General features: G+C 36.6%; 1 protein-coding gene across 1 annotated transcript; it reads left to right on the plus strand.

Moving 5' to 3' along the window:
- Positions 1-536: 536 nt before the first annotated feature.
- On the plus strand, positions 537-2,055 carry LOC104896666 (uncharacterized). Its single transcript, XM_010683437.2, has 2 exons — positions 537-1,232; positions 1,345-2,055. Exons 1-2 carry the CDS (start codon positions 537-539, stop codon positions 2,053-2,055), a joined length of 1,407 nt encoding a protein of 468 aa, XP_010681739.2.
- The last annotated feature ends 14,172 nt before the right edge of the window (positions 2,056-16,227 follow it).

Here is a 16,227-nt window from a genome sequence, read left to right on the forward strand (position 1 = left end):
ACGTTTATTTCTACACCTACAATTCACCCCCCCCTCTTGTAGTGTTCCTAGGGAAATAACAAAGAACCTGAGCTGGGGTTTTTAGAACACATTGAAGAAGAAGGAGAAGGAGACAGTAGTGATGATGAGCTAAGGTTAGCTCGGGATAGGGTGAGAGGCACAAACTCAAAGTTGTTTCAGTTGGCAAAGCAACTTCAAAAGGATGCAACAGAAGGAAGATTGGGCCTTAGATATCATGCTCCTAACAGGGAGGAAATTGAGAAAGATACTGGTGAGGTAGGAAATGTGAGTGAGTATGAGGACAGTGAGGATGATATCCATACCCAGAGGACAGTGGTGATGATAATGTGGATGTTAGGAGAAGAAGAGGGAGAGGACTTCTAGTTACTGAGGATACAGATTTCACAAATTTTGTGTGGAAAGTTGGACTCAAGTTCCCAAGTAGAGAAGCATTTAAGAGTTATGTGGCTAGGTTTGCTATAACCTGTAGAACAAACTTGTACTTTGCTACAAGTAATAAAAGGAGGCAATGGAGAATGGAGGTGAAGTGCACTACAGGGTGCCCATTCAGGTTGTTTGCTTCCTGGGATTCAAGGAGGGCATGCTTTGTTGTGAAATCTGTTGATGATGAACACAGTTGCACAAGGAACATGGAAGGCAACAGACAAATGACATCTACTTGGCTTGCAAAGCAGTTTTTGGAGATTTTCAAGGCAAGGCCTCACTGGCCAGCCAAGGAGCTAATTGAGACAGTGAGACAAGCATATAGAGTTGCTATTAAGAGTGCCTTGGCCTATAAGGTGAAGTACAAGGCCCATAAACTGCTTCATGGTTCCATGGAAGAACATTATGCCAAACTAGGTAGATACCTTCAAGCCTTGAGAGACAGTGATGCAGAGATTTGTATAAGGTTGTTGAATGATGAAAGACCAAGGAGGAGTGCAACTCCAGTGTTTCAAAGACTCTTCATCTGTTTTGATGGTGTGAGAAAAGGGTGGAAGGAGGGTTGCAGAAGGTTCTTGTCCATTGATGCTTGCTTCTTGAAGACCTTTTTGGGTGGTCAATTATTGGCAGTTGTTGGCAGGGATGCCAATGACCAAATGTATCCAGCTGCCTGGGCCATAGTTGAAGGTGAGAACAACTCCTCATGGTCATGGTTTCTCAGTGAGGTTCAAACAGCTTTGAACCTAGGACAAGGTGAAGGTCTTACAATTATTTCAGATGAACACTTGGTAAGTTTCAATTACATATGCAATAAACTACATTTCTTTTGATGATTAAGTTATTCATAATTACATATTAATGCACAATCATTTTAATTCTCCTCTATGTTTGTTTAACTAGGCAATTATAAGTTCAGTTGCATCTATTTTTCCCCAATGTGAGCATAGGCATTGTGCTAGGCATATCTTTGCCTATTGGCACAAAGATTTTAAGGGTGATGAAATGAAATTGTTGTTCTGGAGAGCAGCTAAGGCTTATAGTATTGCAGACTACACTGATGCCCTAGATGAAATGGATACCATTAACCCTGATGCAACAAAAGCTTTCAAAGCCCACAACCCCTCTGTTTTTTGTAGAGCACATTTGAATACTAACACTAAGGTGGATGTTATAACAAGTAATCTGTCTGAGACTTTCAATGGCTATATTATAGCTGCTAGGACAAAACATATCATTTACATGTTGGAGGACATAAGGGTAGCCCTTATGCAGAGATTAGTGGTGAAAAGGCAAGAAATGGAAGCATCTAAGGCTCAGATCTGTCCTAGGATACAAGCTAGGTTAAATAAGGAAAAGGCAGAGGCTGCCAACTACATGGTAATTCCATCCACAAACACAACTTTCCAAGTTAATCATAAGATGGACAGTTTGACAGTGGACTTGGCTGCACAGTCATGCACATGTAGGAAATGGGATTTATGTGGAATCCCCTGTTGTCATGCAGTGGCTTGCATTTTCTTTTGTAGAAAGAATGCTGAGGACTTTGTGTCAGAATACTACACAAGGTCCACATACCTACAGTCTTATGCAGGATCCATACCCCCCCAGTAGTTGGTGAAAGGCACTGGCCCAAGGTTGTAGCTCCTTTAGTCCCTCCACCAATCAAGATTGGTCCTGGGAGACCTAGAAAAAACAGAAGGAAGGACCCCCATGAGAACCCTAAGAAACCTGGGAGGTTAACTAAACATGGGTGGAAATGAGTTGTAGCATTTGTAAATTAAAAACTCACAACAAAAGAACATGTCCAAACAAAGGTAGTGAACCTTCCCAACCACCTCAAAAGAAAGCTAAGAATGCATTACAGCCTACACCAACTGATTCTGACAACCATGGATCACACCTTAATGCAACTGCCCAACCAAGTAGGTTAGGGAAAGGAGGAAGGGTAATTAGGGGAGGCAGGAGTTCATCAACTGAAGTAGGTGGTAGGGGTTCCAGAGGTGCTAGGGGGTCAGGATATGCTAGGGGGTCAACATCTACTAGGGGAGGAGGAGCTGGCAGGGGGTCAACATCTGCTAAGGGAGGAGGAGCTGCCTGAGGGTCAGGAGCTGCTAGGGGTGCAGGAGCTGCTAGGGGTGCATCAAGCAGTGGCACAGGTTCAAAGGGAGCTAGAGGTGGAAGGGTAAGGTTTCTTGATTCTCTTATTGTGTAGATACTTCACATTGTTATCTAACTTGAAAGAAATTTATTAAGTGTCTCACCTTTACCAAATGTGCAGGCCCCTTCTCAAAGTGGTCGGCCTATGGAGGTTTCTCGATCAATAGTTTCAACCTCGAAAGGTCCATTCAACAGCAGCCAAGCATCAACTAGCAACACATGAATCTCAATTCAGCCAATTCATTATTCCTAGGGTTACAAATGTAGTCACATTAATCTGTTTTGGACTTGTTATGTAGTTTTGTTGCCTTAAACAATGGGTATGCTATTGTAGTCCTAGTTTTAAGTACTTGTGAAGGATAACAATGATATTGTAGTTCAATTTTAAGTACTTGTGAAGGACAACAATGATATTTGCTGTGAATTTAAAGTACTTCTAAGCAATTGTAAGCAGGCTTTGATTTTGAAACAAAATGCAAACTTTCATTCATTGTCAAAAGCTTCCAAAATACATTCTTCTACCCATCTAACATTTGCATTAAACTAACATCCCCACCCTTACAATTTGCATCATACTAACATCCCCACCCTAAACATACTATAATGATCACTTCATGGAAACAATGATCACAGCAAAGAAAATCCAGGACAACAACGCCCTTATAACCAATTTCTCCCTTCCATTACTCTTAGCCAATTCAACATTAATTCTAGCCATCTCCTTCCTCATCTCTTCAACTTCAGCAACCATTTTGTCCTTCTTCATCTTTATTTTGCTAACCTTGTCTTCAAAAATCTTGAATTGCAACTCCAACTCAGTAATGCTTGTGAACTGCTCCAACAACTTCACATGTAACTCCTCACATTCATGACATTTCTTTGAATACCCTTCATTAACTTCCCATTTGAAAAATCCACAATCTGCTGCCTATTAAAGAGAAAGAACCACAACATTAGTCATGTATTTTTTTTAAAAAAAAAACAGAAACAAAAAATTTAAAAATTTTGCCCTAATTTCATATACACTTACTGGCCACATCGCACACCCATAGAATTTCCTTCCAACATGTCCACCAGATTTCACAGTGTGCAATTTCGTAGGAATGTCATGGTTACACTTCACAATTGCTTGGTGGGAACTTCTTGTATTCACTTACCCAGATCCAGATGCAGAAGCCATTGAAGAGAGAAGAAGAAATGAAGAACAGAGAGAAGAAGAAAGGAAGAACAAAGAGGATTCACGAAAAAACAACAGGGGTGGGGAGGTTTTTAAAGTCACGCGTTCATTTAATGATCACGTGACTCAAGTTACCTGAAGTAGCAGGTTAAATTACCTGTTGGGTCCACGCAAATCCGGGTCATATAATACTTGGGCTCCCCACTAGAATATTGAAAGTTTGTCCCTTTTAAAGAAAACAGGGTATAGTTCAGCCCCATGGTGTCAATTTTTCCTTTATGAAAACTAGTATTCTAACTTGGGGGATTCCCCAGGTCAGTTACAATTATTAAATACTCCCTCCGTCCCTAAATAGAGTGCCCATTTTTCCATTTATGTATGTCCCAAATAGATTTCTCATTTCCTTATGTGGTATGAGTCCACGAATTAAAATATTATTTTGCTTTCAATTTTTATAATATCATTCATTTCCCTATATGGCCCACATTTGCTCTCCTTATTAAAAATTCATAAAAATGTGTATCAACTTCTATATTTAATTATGATTTCTTCTTAATACTTGTACCCAAAAGAAATGAGTACTCGGAAACGGAGGAAGTATATTATTATTCATAAATTTCATAATTAATTTTTTTAGCATTTCGTAGTTTGCAGTCTAAAAAAATCTAAAGTATTATTAGGAATAGAATAACAATTGCCATGATGCTTCCCCTTCTTGTTTTTTTCACCACAATTCCCAAAGTATTTTCCATATCCTTAACCTCAACCCCATTACAACACTTAAGGTCCTCTTGATCTTTTTGTGTTATATTGTTGAACAAAAACTTAGTGGAAAATTTAAATTTCAAGAGTAGATGCTTCATATGAGTCAACTTGATTTAGGATGAGTGTCATTATATAACTCTTAAACACATGCGAGATTTGGGTGGACAAAACTATAGTTAGGTCTGTTAGATTTGGTTAAATCTAGCTTGGGGGGATGGTTTGTGTTATGATTGGAGTGTCCATTGCGCTACATAACATGCTATTCGACTTTGTTTGATATTGTTTCGATGCTTGTTTCTTGTAGTGATTATATTTATTATGTTTTCAGTTTAGCGTGTGGCCCTATTGTAGTCATATATTATTGGTTGTCCATCTTTTTCAATGTCTATATCTTATTGCTCAAGGATAAGCAATGGTTTAGATTAGGGAAGCTTAATGTGTCACATCTTATATAGTTTTTAGATGCATTTAGGTTACATTTTAGAGCATTTATATTCATATTTAGGTTTAAATTGTATCATTTCTCGAGATATTATATACCTGCTCCTATTCGGTATTTTTTAATGAATTCGAAACATATTTGGAGTATAATTAGCCAAACTTGAGCGTTATGAATATCTTATAGTACGAGTTTTTGAGCAAAAATAACACGAAAAATCATTAGTAAAAATGTGAAAATGGAATCACGTCTACTTTTTTTACTATAACTTTTGATGTGTATCTGATTATTGAATGATTCCAGCGGAAAACTAGACTTAAAATTTTTCCAACGACGGGTGGCATATCCCGAGGAGACTCCTAGTCAAAGAGTTATACCTTTCGAAAGTTCAAACTATTTCTACCGAAATCTACTACCTTATGCGCAGATCACTAAATTTGCCTATCTAATGCAATAAATTTTCTGTATCTTGTAACTTACTATCCTAATTATTAGGTAACTTAGTCTTATTTATATTATAAATCACTTCTTATGAAGAACTCTCTCTATCTCTCAATATTTTAGCTCTAGCTTTAGTTTTCTTCTTCATTTTATCTAGTGGTAAACCCTAATTTTTCTTATTCATTAGTTCGTGAATTCTATTAGTTTATTTCATTTAGGTTTTTACTATTTCTTTCTTTGTTTGATTTTCTTTTAATTATGTTTCCTTTTTCAATTTAAGTTTTATTATCTATATCATGCTTGAGTAGTGAGTTATTTTGTTAATCTTGCAATTTGGTCAGTTGTTTGATCATAAATTAGTAATAATGATCATTGATCGAGAGATAAGTACCATTTAAAGACTACACAATTAGTAAATCTGATTATGTTAGCAATCGTACGATATATGTTGAGTTGAGAGCGTTAAGACCCAGTAGTAGGATTAACATGTGCTCTAGATATTAGACTAATTGAATTATTGATGGTAGTATGATAGATTATAAATATGAGCATGATAAACCATTACCCTATATCTTTATAGTTTGATTTTCGTACTTTATTAGCTTAGAACTTAATCCCATATTTATAACATTGTTTAGTTTTTCCATACCTTAGAAGCTAGATTAAAATAGCCGTCTCTCTGTTGATTCGACCATACTTACGCTACTACATTGTTATGAGATTTTGCTATGAAATATTTTGACAAGTGTACAACAATCTATCACGAACTCACCTTCCTTTACTTATAATTTCCCCATTTAATAATCCCTTTTAGTATTTTACATTGTGTTTTTAGTTTTTTTCTTTGATTATTATGCTACTATAAAAAGTGCAATGGATGGGAGTATCCCCTGTCTAGCTATCTCACACTCAAACCTCTTTAGAGCATTGACAATCTATCACGAAGTCACATTCCTTTACTTATATTTTCCTCATTTAATCCTTTTTAGTATATTACATTATGTTTTTAGGTTTTTTCTTAGGTTATTTTTTTTACAACGAGAAAACGTGCATTGATTAAAAGAAGAAAGTACAACCTAACACTACTACGAAGAAACATAAAACAAAGCAAACAAAGTTAAAGGAGCCTCAATTGCTCTTACATACCCTATGCAACGAAAACAAACTATTACAAGTCCAACCCAACTTGAACTTGTCACGAGCGATGGAAGGTAGGGTTGGGTTGAATGTCTTGAAGAAGACCCGATATGAGAGGGAACCTATTGAGAGACAAAACCAAGACGATCTTCAGGATTGAATCACCGTAACCTATATAACATACACCAATGTCTGCTAGACGTCAAATCCCAAGGTCTTTGAACGAAAACAGCTTACTGGGATTCTACTGATTGAAGTAAAAAAGAAGACACGTCCTTTGGTGACTTTTGACCCTTTGTACAAGGGTTTTCAGAGTTTAGTCTCATGAGACTGAAACTGAAAATGGGTGAAGGTCATAACATGCCCCAAAAATAAATTGGAGAGCCTCCCACAAGATGCATTTTTGAATTGTAATGACTCCAAAAGTCATCACATGAATTGAGGGCGAATTAGAATGAAAAAATTCACCCAAACTAGGGTCCTAAAATCCATCCATGCAATCTCTAAACCAAAAGATCGAACCACAACAGAGATAAAATGACAACCGCCTCTCATCTTACCCAACACTCGAACCTCTACCGATGCATAATTGGTTCTGGAGAAAGCAAAACTAAGGCTATGTTTAGTTCGCCTGAAATTTTCTGATCTGAACTTATCTGATTTGATTTGAACTTATTTTTCTGATATGATTTGATTTGAACTTATTTTTTCTAATCTGATCTGATGTGATATGTTCTGATCTGATTTACAAGATCTTATCTTTTATAAAATATATTATTAATATTATATTATTACTTTATAATTCATTATTATGCAATACATTATAAGCTCTTATTTATAGTATTAATATCATTATCATTTTATTTCTATCACAACTTTTACACAACTTTTATTGATAATAATAATAATTATTATTATCATTATTATAATAACAACAATAATAATTATGATCATAATAGTAATTATTATTACTAAAAATAATTATATAACCCGAATCATTAATTTATAAGAGTGCCTCTAAAATGTTTCACATTTTCACTTAAAAAAAATGTTTCACACTTGAGAAGTCGGCAGGCTCAACTCATTTTTTTCATATGTAATAAGATATACAAACAACTATAAAACTTTACCTAAGTACTACTACAAATATTTTCAAGGACCGTAAATATTGCACCAAGTAGAGCAGATTGTGATATGTTCAATGACTTGCGCAAGAAAGAAGTGGATAGGGTGCAACATCAAATAGCTAGAGAGATTTGAAATTCGGTAGGAAGAGGTATACCGGATCTAAATTTATAATTTGTATCTCGCACTTAGCTTATTTTGAAATGTAATCCGAACTTAGTAGTTTCATTGTCATGAATTTGAACTATCATATTATATATATTTCTTATTTTTGCGCCAATCTTATGTTCTTAACACGTGGCTTTTATTTTCTATTATCTAATAACAACAAAATAACTTAAAATAATGATAACAATGACATTTATAATAATAACAACGAGATTAATAATAATTACAATATTAATAATTAATAAGTACAAAAACAACAATAATAATCCTTTGAACAAATGTACTAGTAAATAATAGTGTTAATAGTAATAATGAGTTTTTAAACATAAGCATGATTTGATCTGAACTTATCTGATCTGAACTTATTTTTTCTGATTTGATCTGAACTTATTTTTCCTGATCTAATCTGAACTTATTTTTTCTAATCTGATATGAATAAGTAAACATAAGGTGAACTGAACGTAGCCTAAGTTTAGACCAGATAACGGAAATGAAACAAACTACCACATTCATAATACCACAGCTGCAGCAATTCCGTTAAAGTCTACACCGTAGCTTTCATGAACCCAACAAACGCTTACTGGGTAAACTAACTGTTAAAATTGTGAGGTTAAGGAGGGAAGAAGAAGAAGAGAGTAGCCATTGTTGTTGAGCTTTGATTTTTAAACAAAGAGAGGAGAGAGAAAGGAAAAATACATAAATTCTATTATTCTGATGTGTATTGAAATGAGTACAAATACATGTATTTATAACTACTAATCTAATAACAAACTAACTGAAATTAAGGAAATTAACTAACAAATTTATATTAAACTATATATTCCAACATCGCCCCTCAAACTGGTAATGGTTGAAAAAACATTTCCAGTTTGAACTAGACTAAATCCAATAAAGAGTATACAATGTCTTGATTATGATCACTAGAATTATGTTGCCCTTCCGGAGAATCGCCACGAACCGAGGAGCACCTATTGCAACATTTCTTTTGTAATTAAGAAAAACTTCATGAAGCAAATCCAGTAACAAGAAGCTCAAAGTTGCAACATACACCAATACGCAACCCAAGAGAGAGTTACGAACACTAATACACTATCCACATTATTGCTGAAATTTCCCACCAATGCTGCATTGGTGTTGATATAAACCGCAATTATTTATCCAACTAAAAGATAATGCGGCAGATGACAACTTTCTGTCCATTAAGGTAGTACAACTGCAGCAACAACATTCTCAAAAAATGTATCAACAACAGACCTAAACACAACAACATCCACCACCATCACAACCTCACAAAACTGGCTATGGGGTACTCAACAACCAACCATGCGAACTTCAGCTGTTATCCAACCTTCTATGAGTAACAGGTTACAGAAAATCAACAGAATCAACAGATGGAAATGAGAGGGAAAGAAGAGTGTGTTTAGAAGCTAAAAAAAAACCAGAAGAAAAATGATAACTATGAGAAAAGGCCTCAATGGGAAAGAAAGGACCTCTATGGGTCATAAAATTTGATCCATATGGATCACAAAGAAAGGCCTCTAAAGGGCACAACAAAGTCACCAATGGGCACAACAAAGCCTCCATGGCCACAACAAAGAATGACCACTTGGGTCTTGAAACAAACAAGCCTTTAAGGGCACAAAACACACCTCTATGGGTGGAAAACAAAGAAGATAACCATTATGGGTTGGAGGTTAAAGTCATAAGACTATCAAATTTAGAACCTAGCAAAGTAGGCTTTGAGCAAAAGAGATCACAATGGATCTTTGAACAAAACAGAGAAATGATCACTCAACAGGGATCACAGAGAAAATTCAAAGAAACAACTCAGTAGATAAACTGAATTCAGATGATGAAAAGAAGAATTTCAGAGAAGAAGAGTTTAGAGAAATTTCAGATGATCAACGAATTCAGAGAGATTTCACAGATTTTCAGATTAAGATTCAACAATTTCAGAGAATATTCATATAAGAGAATGCAATTTTCAGAGATATTTCAGAGATTATTTGCAAATTTCAGAAGATTCTCGGAGAAATATTACCAGAAATGTCGAAATGATGAACTGCAGAGAAGAAGATACTTGAATTATTAAATGCCATAAGTTGGCTTTATTAGCAGCAGCAACAAACATATTAGCAACAAACAGTAGAAGAAGTAGCAGCTTTAGAAGAAGCATCATCAGCAGAGGATGCATTAGCAGCATGCATAGAAGGGACTACTTGAGTCTGTGGCTTATCTTCAACACACTATAACCCATTTGTCAAGCTACCAAGAAGAATTGGCTGCTTGTTTTTCATCATCTACCTTGTAGCAGCAGCACCACCCATATTTCCCAAATGGATTCAGAACATTCCAGCGTGAAAGCATTCGAAGCAACTTTGTTCTTGCTTCTACACAAACTCCAAATTTGTTTCAACCAACCCTGTTGGGAATCAGAATACCCAATTCAAGAACATCCCATTCAATAATTCGCAAGAATTCGAAAATTCAAGAATAATTTTAGGTTTCTAGGATAGAGAACAAGATTAACGAAACCCTAGAATTTAGGGAAGGTTTTGCAAATCTGCAATAATCACAAAAGAACACCACAAAATCAATCGAATTGAATATGAATCTAAAGAAAAATGGTTGACAAATATAAGGATCAGATGATCAATTGAGGAACAATCAACTAAAATTCGCACACAAGAAATCAAAACTTCGACGGGAAAATTTTTAGGGAAACTGACAAAGTGAGATGAAAATTTGTGGGATTTTGAAGAGAAATTTGCGGAAGAAATTGAGCTAGGATTCGATCCTGCTCTGATACCATGTTAAAATTGAGAGGTTAAGGAGGGAAGAAGAAGAAAAGAGTAGCCATTGTTGTTGAGCTTTGATTTTTGAACAAAGAGAGGAGAGAGAAAGGAAAAATACAGAGATTCTATTATTCAGATGTGTATTAAAATGAGTACAAATACATGTATTTATAACTACTAATCTAATAACAAACTAACTAAAATTAAGGAAACTAACTAACAAACTTATACTAAACTATATATTCCAACACTAACCAAACGTACTTCAACTAACACTAGTGGGGAACGGGGAAGGAGGCACTTAAACTAAACTTGATCCTAAACAGGGGGACCGGGAAGGGGATATTTAGACTTAACCACCTTGAACCTAGACTAGGGGAGCGGGGAAGGGGAACCTATACCTAAAACACCTTAAAAACCTAGAAGCCGGGAACGGGGAGGGAATGCCTAGATCTAGAACCACTAAGCTTGAACAGGAACTGGGGGAAGGGAAACGCTTGGCCAAGAAAGCTGGGGAGCGAGGTGTCGCGCAAGCCGAACAGGGGTGGGGAACTAGGACACAAAACAAACCGAACTAACGTGGGAACACAGAAAAAAGGATGATGGACAGGGGAGGCATGAAGAGAGACACGAAGGAGAGGGACACAAGGGAGGACCAATCCGAAAAATCGACGGTATGGGAGGAGGAAGAACACGGGAAGGGTGAAGAACACGGGGAGGAGACGAAAAGCAAACGACGACAGGGGAGGGGGAAACAGACACGAAAAGCAAACAACGACAGAGGAGGGGAGCAGGCTTGCCGGCAACTTGGTGAGCGGCGCGCGCTTTGACCGGCTAATGGCAAGCCTACTCCGAAGCGGCGCTTGAAGAGAAGGGTGTTAGGTTTAGGGTTTGTAGAGAGGTTTATATATAGAGTGAAACTTTTTTATGTTATTTCAATATTGAACATATGTCTAAGAGTTTAAAAAAAAACACTTCTTAGGTTATTATGTTACTATAAAAAGTGCAATTGATGGGAATATCCCCTATCTAGCTATCCCACCCTTAAATCTCTTTTAGAGCGCAATGAATAACGAGATGTTCAAGCCTTCTATGAGTTGTGGTGGTTCACAATACTTCAAAAATTTGGTTTCGTAGCTCAAGCTTAGGGGCGAGGCAAACATAACGAGGGAGGGGGGGGCTATACACTCTCTTACAATTGGACCCTTCATATGTAGTTCATAAAATCTATAAAATTCTCAATTAAAAAAATGTACTTTAATATTAAAAATAATATCTAATTACATCATATTAAAATAATCTAAACATATCTACTTAAAAAGTGTCGCTCTTTTCGCACAGTTATAAGCAAAATCAGCAACAACACATTGTACATTCAATATGGGAGGAAAGAGAGTTGGAAAAAAAAAGCAAATATCACTTGAAAATTGCAAAAAAAATAAATATGGGAGGATGAGTAGAAATTAATGACAAAAAGTTGGGAGGAGAGAGAGTTGAAAAAAAGAGTAGCCATTAATGGGGAAATTGGGAATACGAAGCAGCAAAAAAAACCTGTGCGTGGATGGTAATTAATTTGGTAAGTCATATGAGGACTTTTCCAAAGTTGTTGAAACAAAAAAAAAAAAAAGAATTTACTCCTACCAAGGATTGAACCCGCAACCTTGTTTCCCATCCCTATTCTACCGCATATACTGCATGCGCCAAGAACCACCCCTGCTCAAGCTAAAGCATCCCTCCCCAAAAGGTCCTGTTTCGTAGTCCTAAATCTGCTTATGCCTGTTGTGCACACACAGGCCCACGCAGCCACGCCTAGATTCGATATGCGCTTTTGTAGCTAATAGTCAAGAGTCTTTCTTTCAAAGAAAAGTCTTGCTTGTGCATGCTACACACACAAACCTCAATTCGCACTTCAGTTGCACCACATAGAGAGAGTGCCCCACATCACAATGTCAAAATAGTCTAACCATGGCACTAAAAATTCTTTGGTGATCTTCTTCATGCATAAGCTTTATATCATATAACACAATGTAGTTATAAGTTAATTTACCTTACACCCATTGAAGATAAGAATTTGTGTATCCAAATGTCTGAAAAAGAAACATACAAGAAGACATAACTACATTTTGTTGAGACTTAAAAATTATCAATGTATGGTCGAAACTAAAATTCGATTTGTGAATAGAATGGAGATGTATTATTCCATCGATCATTATAAATGACTTGATCTACGACCTAAATGGTTAAAAATTGTACGTTTTTTTTAGGAACAAAAATTGTTACTTTTTGGAATTACGTTTGCAAGGAAAAGAATTGGGAAAGGGAAAGAAAATTGGTTAAGCAAACCCATCTATGTATATAAAATAATCATATAACTAAGTAATTCACTAAAATCTCCAATGATTAGCCTTGTTTAAAAATGCCTTGAGAAAACAAATTTATCAAATCGGCAAACAAATGAAAATAATCCCTGAAAGAACGTCCATCAAAGTGAAGCCAAAGAAAGCACAATGGGTTGGAAATTCCATTACCAACATATACACGATAAAAAAAACTAGCAGACGAATAACAATCCTTAACATGGACAAAATAAACAATGAAATGAGTTGGAGAGTGTAAGAAATGCAAAAGGAAATTGAAAAGAACCAGACACTCAAGGTTGATTTTTAATCTGGAAATCAATTCCCAGTTTTCTTGTTTCTCTCTTGCTTCAAGTTTGAAGCTTTCAGTGTAAAAATATATTACAAAAGCCTGCGGCTGTTTATCTACATATCTCTCTATTTATACAAGGAACTACTATTCTACCCTAGGATAAAGGAATGTGCTATACTAAAAGACAACAGCCAATAAAACAAGAAAACGGCTAGGATCAAAATAGGGATCAGTGCCAAAAAGAACAAAAAGACAAAAAAGATATTTTGGAGAATTAATAAAATATATAGAGACATTCAATATGCCCCCCTCAAGTTGGACTGGTGGTAATCAGGCCCAACTTGAAACTCAGATGCTTATGTTGTTGCTCACTAAGACATTTAGTCATGATGTCTGCCAATTGTAGAAAGGACTTCACATGTAACACATTAAGGAACCCAGTAGTGAGATGTTCACGAACATAGTGGCAATCTACTTTGAGGTGCTTGGTCCTTTCATGGAAGATAGGATTTTGAGCAAGATAAATGGCAGACTTATTATCACAAAACAGATCAATAGGTTGAGGAACATGAAGCCCAAGATCAGTGAGGATCCCTTCTAGCCAAACCAGCTCACTGGTAGTCTGAGACATACACCTATACTCAGCCTCAGTAGAGGACTTAGAAACAGTCTTTTGCTTTTTTGTTTTCCAGGAAATGAGAGAGTGGCCTAAAAAAACACAGTAACCTGTTAAGGATCTAGCACTGAAGGCACGGTTACCCCAATCTGAGTCACAGAAGCCAGTCAATTTGAGATCAGACTCAGCTGAGTAAAACAGGCCTTGATTGATTGTGCCTGATAAATTTTTAATAACATGAATAGCAGCCTGAAGGTGTGGTTTTCTAGGTGTAGTCATGAATTGACTAAGTTGCTGGACTGAGAAAGAAATGTCAGGCCGAGTTAGATTCAAGTGTAGGAGCTTCCCTATGATGCTTCTGTAAAATTCTGGATCTTCTAGGATAGCTCCTTCATCAGTAGATAATTTGATGCCTTTAGGAAAGGGACACTTCACAGGTTTGCAAGTATCAGTCCCTGTACTCTTCAGAATGTCTATGATGAATTTCCTTTGGTGTAGCATCAGACCTTGGTTATTTCTTGCCACTTCTATTCCAAGAAAATATTTCATGAGTCCTAGATCTTTGATGGTGAAAGCAACATCTAGAGCTTCCTTGATGATCTGAATTTCATCCTTGGCATTTCCTGTGATCAAGAGATCATCAACATATACCAATATAAACACCCAATTCCCTTGAACTGCTTTAGAAAACAAGGAGTAGTCCTTTTTGGACTGAGTGTAGCCATGTTAAAGCAAGAACTTGGTGAGTTCAAGATTCCACTGTCTGGAAGCTTGCTTGAAGCCATATAAGCTCCTTTTTAGCTTGCAAACTTGCCCCTCTGTAGCTTGTACATAGCCCTTTGGTGGCTTCATGTAAACTTCTTCATCTAGATATCCATGCAGAAATGCATTGTTGATGTCTAGATGATGTAATGGCCATCTCTTGATGGTAGCAAGGGCAATCAAAGTTCTTACAGATGTGAACTTTGCAACAAGAGAGAAAGTGTGCTTGTAGTCTTTTCCTTCTATCTGCTTGTCACCTCTGGCCACAAGTCTGGCTTTCAATCTATTAATGTCACCATTGGGCTTGAATTTAATTTTATAAACCCATTTGCTATCAATAGCTTGCTTTCCCTCAGGTAATGTAGTCAGATCCCAGGTGTGATTGGTGTCCAAAGCATGTAGCTCTTCTTGCATGGCTTGAACCCATCCTTCATCTCTGGCTGCTTCTGTATAGTGTAGAGGTTCCCTTACTCTGAGCACATTGTTCAGGTAGCTTAGATATCCTTCATCAAAGTCCTTTGTTTTCCTGATTTCCTCTATAACACTGCAGGAGGAAGTCTGGCTAGTTGCTGCAGTGCTTTTTCCTGGGAGATCATAGACATAGTCTTTGTATTTTGAAGGCACCTCTGCTTGCCTTCCAGATTTCCTAGGAACAACAGCCTCCTCATTGTGGTCTGTGTGAGTATGAGGACTCTCATCAGTTAGATCAGGTTCCACCTGTTCTTCATCTGCAAAAACATGCTCACTGGTTCCTTCATCATCTATTGGATGAAGGGTATTAGTGATTTCACTTGGGCAAATAAGTGCATCATCATCATTTGGTGATGCATTTTCTATGACAAAAGGACCAGGTGTTGTTTTATTTAAAAGAAAAGGAAAGATATTTTCTTTAAAAACAACATCTCTACTTACAAAAATTTCTTTGGTAGCTAAATTCATCACTTTGTACCCCTTTTGGCAATATGGGTAGCCCAACATGACACATCTAATAGCCCTTGGGGCAAATTTGTCACTAGGTTTCTTATGAGGGCTTGCATAACATAGACAACCAATCATCTTTAGATGCTCATAATCTGGTTCCTTCTTGGTTAACCTTTTATAAGGTGTATCCCAGTTAATAACAACACTAGGCATAAGGTTTATTAAGTGTGTGGCTGCAAGAATGCATTCTCCCCACAAATAATTTGGCATTCCAGCATGTAAGTTTAGAGCTCTTGCTGTTTCAAGCAAGAACCTGTGCTTTCTTTCCACTCTTGCATTTTGTTGTGGAACTCCTGCAACACTTCTTTGATGTGTAATACCTCTTTCATGAAACATTTGTCTACATTCTGTTTGGAAGATTTCTGTCCCATTGTCACTTCTAAGGGTTTTTACCTTAGTATCAAAATGATTTTCAACATGCACAAAAAAATTTAGTAAAGTGCTCTTTACCTGTTCTTTATTGGACAACAATTGTGTCCAAGTAACCCTACTGTGGTCATCCACAATAGTAAGGAAGTAACTTGCACCTGTCAAAGACTTAGTCCTATATGGACCCCATAAATCCACATGT

This window comes from Beta vulgaris, chromosome 6 (genome assembly GCF_026745355.1).
Source record: "Beta vulgaris subsp. vulgaris cultivar EL10 chromosome 6, EL10.2, whole genome shotgun sequence".
NCBI lineage: Eukaryota > Viridiplantae > Streptophyta > Magnoliopsida > Caryophyllales > Amaranthaceae > Beta > Beta vulgaris.

Bases quoted from the DNA above. Each gene is read 5' to 3' on its own strand.
- LOC104896666 (XM_010683437.2), top strand. From the start codon at position 537: ATGGAGGTGAAGTGCACTACAGGGTGCCCATTCAGGTTGTTTGCTTCC. The intron at 1,233-1,344 runs GTAAGTTTCAAT...TTGTTTAACTAG, and splicing joins TTATTTCAGATGAACACTTG to GCAATTATAAGTTCAGTTGC.